This window comes from Dipodomys ordii, unplaced genomic scaffold (assembly GCF_000151885.1).
Source record: "Dipodomys ordii isolate 6190 unplaced genomic scaffold, Dord_2.0 Scaffold24, whole genome shotgun sequence".
Lineage (NCBI taxonomy): Eukaryota > Metazoa > Chordata > Mammalia > Rodentia > Heteromyidae > Dipodomys > Dipodomys ordii.
The window spans coordinates 14,158,447-14,166,012 of record NW_012267240.1 but is presented as its reverse complement, the minus strand read 5'-3'; the positions used below and the strand labels follow the sequence as shown (position 1 = coordinate 14,166,012).

The 7,566-nt window shown below is 37.8% G+C and overlaps 1 protein-coding gene across 1 annotated transcript in view; it reads right to left on the bottom strand.

The window, feature by feature from the left end:
* Window positions 1-1,782: 1,782 nt before the first annotated feature.
* St8sia6 (ST8 alpha-N-acetyl-neuraminide alpha-2,8-sialyltransferase 6) overlaps window positions 1,783-7,566 on the bottom strand; it is a 121,947-nt gene continuing 116,163 nt past the window's right edge. The window contains exons 6-7 of the mRNA XM_013014600.1: window positions 4,686-4,778; window positions 1,783-3,039 (exon numbers count right to left, since the gene is read on the bottom strand). Coding sequence (XP_012870054.1) covers window positions 2,571-3,039; window positions 4,686-4,778 — 562 coding nt within the window. The 3' untranslated portion in view covers window positions 1,783-2,570. The remainder of the gene's footprint in view (window positions 3,040-4,685; window positions 4,779-7,566) is intronic.

Sequence of the window (7,566 nt, the reverse complement as noted above, 5' to 3'; positions counted from 1 at the left end):
TTTTATTAGCTATAAAATACTAGAGTGTTCTGATCCATTTTTAATAATCCATTGCAAGTAGCATGACTGAAACATTACCAATACTGCAGACAAATTAATTAAAAACTAATTACACCCATTATGAACTCTAAGAATAAGCTATCTATTCATCACAAAAAAGATGATAAAATAAGACTTTGTGTAACAAAAGGTATTTTCCTTTTGGAAAAATATTTATCTATGAACTCTTCATCAATTTATAAAGCAATAGTCTTTATTTACTATATTGGAACAAATGAAAATAGAAACTCAAAATAACCTCACAAATGTCAACTACAATCAAAGTTAGAATGTACCTTATCAAAATGAGTAATTGTACAACACAGTGTTCATAAATATGTAGACATTTATTGTACAACACAGTGTTCATAAATATGTGGACATTTGGTAAAATTATCTGGCTCAGTTAAGAATTGAAAACATATTTGTTGTTATTTTGGCATGTTGAACTGGTCTGATCCACTCCTTATTTATCTTTTTTTTTATGAAGATACAAGATACGCAGAAAATTTATACACAAGATTTTTTTTTCTGTAGGTCAATGTGTTCAGTAGATGCAGGGAAAACATGTCATCAAGAGTCATCATCACATAAGGAAGTGATATCAAAATGCTAAGACTTAATACCCATTTCTATGAGAAATGATAGAGTTATGCATTCTCATATAAGCTCCATCTTTCCTTGTAAGCATTAAGTCTTGGCCTTCCTGATGGAATTGAGTAGGTCTGATTATTCTTATTTACTAACCTGGGTCAAAGCCACCACCTCCATACATAGAACCTTCCCTTCCTGTGGTAGGTTTTAGGGCAGAAAGCATGATCAACCTTCAGATGTTCTCATGCTGATGAATTGCAATCAAGGGAACAGTTTTCCTTCCACATTGTGTTCCCTCTACCCACAAGTTTCTTTACTTGGTAAACATTTATTTAATTCTGAAATTATGCCTTCTTTGACATAATTCTGCTGATGGTCCTGCCAGCATTTTCTTTTCTTTTGTCAGTCATGGGGCTTGAACTCTGGGCATGGGCACTCCAGGATTTTCTTTTAACCATCATGGAGGACCCTTATTGTATCAGAGACACATCTATTTCCTCTTACCAAAGGCAGTCATCTTTATACTCTCCACACAGAACCTGGTACAAGACCTGGTATAAAACAGTTGTACAGCTGGGCGCCGGTGGCTCATGCCTGTAATCCTAGCTACTCAGGAGGCTGAGATCTGAGGATCATGGTTCAAAGCCAGCCCAGGCAGGAAAGTCTGTGAGATTTTTATCTCCAATAAACCACTAGAAAACCGGAAGTGGTGCTGTGGCTCAAGCAGTAGAGAGCTAGCCTTGAGCTGAAGAGCGCAGGGACAGCACCCAAGCCCAGAGTTCAAGCCCCACAACTGACAAAAAAAAAACAAAAAAGTTTTACAATACTTTAGAAAAAAAAAAAAACAGGTGCTGGTAAGTCAGGTTGGTAAACATAGCTACTTGAGAGGCTGAGATTGGTAGGCTCAAATTCAAGGCCAACATGAATATATATACACATGAGATCCCATCTCAACCAATAACCTAGTGTGGTGTTACACAACTATCATCCTACTTATGATGGGAAACATAAAATAGGTGGATAATGGTGAGGGAAAGCAAGACCTCATCTGAAAAATAACCAATGCAAAAAAAAAAAAAAAGGGCTGGAAACATGAATCAGCAATGCAGTGCTGGCCTAGCAAGAACAAGGCCTTGAATTCAAATCCCAGTACAACTCAAATCCCCTCCTCCCCAATTTCTTTAAGCTTTAAATTGAGTAAGTGTCCCATAGGCCAGATAACAGGTAAGAAAAGCTAACTATTGTAACTCTTCATGATCCTGTCAGTGGGGAGAACAAAAAAAAAGTTACAAAGCTGAACACAAAGTTAATAAAAATGATAAAGAGGGATTAAAATGATAGCTAACAAGATGGAAAGAAGTGGCCGAAACCTAACTAATACACCGTGGCTAATCAGAAACAAACCCTGACAAGGCAGAGAATTTCATCCCTGAATGATTAAAGATTTCTTGCTCAACTATATCAATTTCTGGTATGTACGTTCTTATAGGACAGAAAGTAAAACAGGGAGGATCTGATTCATAAAGAGAAGGCTGTGAGAGAAAGAAACGCAGCACACACTGGTGATTCGGCTGTTTGTTTCACAAAAGGGTTCCAGCATATTCTACCCTTACTGACAGTCTGGTGAGGACTGTTAGAAATAGGAAGTGTTCATCAGGTCCCTATCTCATACTTCACACCAAATGCTAGGCCAAGAGTTCTCACAAATTATCCCATTTTGCTTGCCCGAGTTAGATACTGTGGTTCCCATTTTTCTGGGAAGGAAATGGAAGCTTGGGAATGATTTTGGGAGGTTGGAAAGTTTAGCAGAAGAACTTTTACCAACCCAAGTTCTGGAGCTGTGCTATTATAAATATTCTGTAAGTAGCTTTTGGAAATCTCTGTAACTCACCTACTTCCTGCATCACATTAAAAACTCATTCCCATGTGAAGACGCTTTAAGCTAGCTCACATTTGCTAAATTGTAATTTGAGGATTCCTTTCACATGAAGTTGGAGAATCTGGTTGTATTCTCTGGGCATCTGATGGAAACCGCGTTTGGGTAATGTGTTGTCATAGTAGTGGTGGCTGACAGGTGTGTCTTCTAGAGTTTTCGAGAAGGGCCAGAAGCCATAGAGCTTCACGTTGGCACACAGTTCCACTGCCACACTTGTGATCATCAAGCCGGTCGACAAGCGGTATGCAGTCACCCCTTTAGTTCTCCAGAAAAGAGCAAGGTGTTTCAGGTACTTGGGATGGAAAAAGAGAACCTTTTGTCTTGCTTTAGATTCTTTGAGTGTGTAGTATACTTTAAAAGAGGTGCCAGTGTTGGCCCGGAAGGAAAATGCTGGAAGAAGAAGGAATGCATCTCCGTAGGTGGCTATGTCCTCCAAAAATACTGCCTTCTTCTCCTTCAAGTTCCCATATCTGGCAATTAAAAAGAAAAAGAATCAAAACAATGATGAAATAATAAAGTGAACAGCTCTGATAACATGAAATGGAATCCAACGGAAACATTTTATGTATCCTATTTATAAAAGAGAGAATCAGGTAAGCCGAGAGGGTAAACGGGAGTGGGAGAGATGGGAGAAAATGATGGAAGAAATGGCATGGATACATTGTACTCGTCTGGGCACTGGTAGCTCACGCCTGTAATTCTAACTATTCAGAAGGCTGAGATCTGAAGATCATGGTTTGAAGGCAGTCCAGGCAGCCAAGTCCATGAGACCCTTCTCTTCAACTAACCACCAAAAAAGCTGGAAGTAGAGCTACTGTGGCTCAAGTGGTAGAGCACTAGCCTTGAGAAAAATGCTCAGGGGCAGTAGTCAGGCCCTGAGTTCAAGCACCAGGACTGGCATACAGCCACCCAAAAAGGATACATTTTACTCATAAACTGACTTGTTGAATTAAAACTCCTTTGTACCAGTACTTAACTAATAAAAATTTAAAAAATTATAAATAAACAAACAAATAAGAAAGCCCACAGAGTCAGAAAAATTCAGTCAAGTTTCTTTTGGAAAACCTAAAATATGTAACATGCAAATATGGATAGCTGCTGTTAAATTTTTCCTTTATGAAATTGTGCTATCACTGTATGATTTGCATGATAGTAAGTTCCTGGAAGCACAGTTGTATTTGGAAAGCAAGCACTCCCAAAGAAAGTAGGTACAACATGCTTTTGTCTCTCAAGAGATTCTAGAACTATTTGGAGGGTCCTATTCTATTAATGACCATTATCAGGCACTTTTTATTGGTGAAATTATTACTTGAACTTGGGGGCCTTGTGCTTGCTAATCAAATGCTGTATCACTTGAGCCACACCTTGAACTCTTTTTATTTTCACTGTCTTTTTATGTAGGGTCTCACTTTTTACCTAGGCTTGCCTGGACTAACATTCTCCTAGTTACTCTTCTGGCACAGCTGGGGGCCATTGCTCCCAACGTTTTATTTATTCAGAGAATCTCATGAATTTTTTCGCCTGAGCTAGCTCCCAACTACCAATTCTCCCAGTCTCTGCCTCCCAAGTACCTAAGATTACAAGCATGAGCTATCATGCTTGGCCTTTTTTTTTTTTTGATGAAAATAGTACAATAAAACTATGTGTGGGATTTTAAAAAAATGAACCAATTCACATTTTGCAGTAACTACATTGTAGAAATGGACATGGAAATTATCCAACATAAGGACTGTATTTTACCAAGTTGTCCTAGGGCTTGCACTGAACTGTCTAGAAGTGTACCCCCCCAACCCCCCCAAAAACACTACCAAGATAAAAGAGAAATGTAAAAACTCTGAAAGAAAATGAAACTAACTTCACTATTATTAAAGATGGAGAGATAAATACACTCTCATTTAGAAACATGGAGCTCATGACACTGTAAGTAAAACGGAGTCACAACTCTGATGAAACACAACCCTGTTGGCATGCCAGAAGATGCAAATATATTCTTTTGTGTTTTTCCATAAAGCCATTTTGCAAGTCAGCCTCAGAAACAAAATGAGTCCTTGGTGAGAGAAAAATATTCAACAATGGAAAAGAGTTTTTTTCTAGCTATGAAACTCAGAGGACTTACTTCAGTGTAATGATACTGGGGTTCACAGTCACAAGATTGGTTTTGCTGCCCACATCTTTACTAATGTTTCCTGTGGTTGGAGGCAGGTTGCACCTGAAATATGGAAGGGAAGGTATTGAAATACAACTTGTAAAGAATAAGTGGACCTACATGCACATGCGCGCATGCACACATACACACACACACACACACACACACACACACACGTGTGCGTGCACGCACATCAGATGGCAGTGCATCACGAAATCCTTGGAATCCAAGTGGTTTCACTTAAAACTACTTTGACAAGTTCTGAACCCCTGGCTGATGTTTCAACATTACCGAAAGTGTACAAACTTGGTAAGTGCTTTCAAATATCAAGATCAGAAATGACAATGATAAGTGACTTTTGTAAGTATCCAAACCAAAAATGACAATCATACCTTGCCTAGTTTTTGAAGTTTCCAGTCCTTTTATTCAGATGGCTATTTATATTGGTTGTATTGGGTTTTATTGATTCTATTCAAACAGTCATCTACCAGCCATTTAAATATGAAAAAAAATGAGGCATTGCAAGTAATTGAATAGCATCTGCCAGATGCAGGAACTGCAGAGTTGTATCAAAACCTCCCCGTTCCCACAAGGAGAGCTTTGCCACAAGTTATAGTATTAATAAATAAAACCCTAATATTTTTATAGTGATGTTTTGATCCTTTGGATCTTTTTGTCCTTTGAGAACTAATTTGTTTTTATGTAGGAAAACAAATTAAGCATTCTAATTTGGGTATATTCCAATGACACAAAAAAGGGAGCGGTGGTTATGACTCTCTAAATATATTTCCAGCTCAGAACATGGAGCGTTTCATAAGGGAAGCTGTTCAGAGATACCATCTTTAATACAACTGGACTGAAATATTCCATTCTATGCTCCATGACATATGAATAAATGAAACATTTATTTCCTTTTATATAAAAGGTATCTCACAAAATAAATATTCTGTATAGATTGGGGGACCACAGAATAACCTCAGAGGTCCTCTTGTGACAAATCATAGTGTTGTCTTCTTTTACAAAATCAAGAGATTTCCAATACAGCATTACAGAAGACCTCTTGGGGAAGCATGGGTATGTGTGTTTATGTATACACATTGCATATAAATGTGACTTGGGTATATTCATCACCTATGCATAACTATGATATTAATATGTGTTGACATAGAACACATACATGCATACAATATGTGGAATATGAATATAAAGTTATATAAAATATGTACACACAGTGGTATAAGTACAGTACCAGTTTAGTTAATGATGACTTTTGTTAGTTCATAGCTACGATTATTTGCAAAAAACCTCTAAGTAATTCCATTGTTAATAAATTATCAGCATGCTTATAAGTTATCATCATGTTTATAAATTATCAGACAATATAAGCACTTAAAAAATTAAGCAACTTTGGATGAGTGAGAATGTTAACATTGATCAAGATGCATTGTATTCATAAACTGCTGTACAACTACTTAAAGATAATAAAAATATATTTTAAAAATTAAACAACTTTGCATAACACCACCACAGCTAGCCCTCATTTTGCCTTTTGGTCTGATCAGCCAACTTGATAGAGAACTCTATGTGCAAAAATTTCTGACTTCAGCAAAAGGAGAACCTTGGAAACACAGGCATTTATTTTGGAGCTATAAATCAAACGAGTGTTGAGAGTTTTGTTTTGGACTTTGAAATCTAAATGTGTATCCCTGATACTTGGTATAATGTACAGTAAAATGAATGTTTAGGCTTCACGCTTAGCATGTTGTTTGTGGAATTTTAAGTCTAAAAAGTCCACTGCAAGCCAGAAGTTGATGGCCCACATCACTAGCCCTAGCTACTCAGGAGGCTGAGATCTGAGAAGAGCAGTTCAAAGTTAACCCAGGCTAAAACATCTGTAAGACTCTTTTTTGTTGTTAGTCATAGGGCTTGAACTCTGGGCCAGGGTGCTGTCCCTGAGCTCTTCAGCTCAAGGCTAGCACTCTACCACTTGAGCCACAGCATCACTTCTGGTTTTCTAGTGATTAACTGGAGATAAGAGTCTCATGGACTTTCTTGCCCAGGCTGGCTTTGAACCAGGATCCTCAGATCTCAGCTTCTTGAGTAGCTAGGATTACAAATGTTAACCACTGGTGTCCAGCTTGTGAGAATCTCACCTCCAATTAGCTACCAAAAGAGCCACAAGTGGAGTTGTGGCTCAACTGGCTGAGTGTTTCTTTGAGCACAAAAGCTCATAGGCCTTGAGTTTAAGTCCCAGAACCGGCACACCCACACACAAAAGTCTATTGCATGAACAACTATTTATCTTCATTATGACTTTTTTCACATTGAAAATTTGAACAAAATGGTCAGATCATTCAGACATTCAGATCCTGACTACTGAAATGTCAGCCTTGAGGAACACATTCAGTAATCAGGCTGTCAGACTGATTTAAATAAATATGAGATTTACATATGAGATGGCAGTGTGGGGGGAACTAATTATTGAACACTTAGTTATTGTGACTTTGTGTTCAATTTGTAGAAAGACTAGCAATAAATCAATAGGGATCTAAAGGTCTCTGATGTATGAAATCAATGCTCTTAGAACAGAAAGAGGCAAATTTCCACACACTCTTTAAAGAGGTGCATTTCAGCTGAAATCCATCCTCAGAGGGATGAATCACCTCTGTGGTATTCTCAAGGTGGAGATGCTTTACAGTCTGGCTTATTAGCATGGTCATATACAGAAACCAACTAGCTAGTGTTGAGATGAAAATATTTTTTTATTGTGAAAATACTGTACAGAGGGGTTACAATTACATGGGCAAGATAATGAGTACATTTCTTATCAAGCATTGTAGCCTCCTCCTTT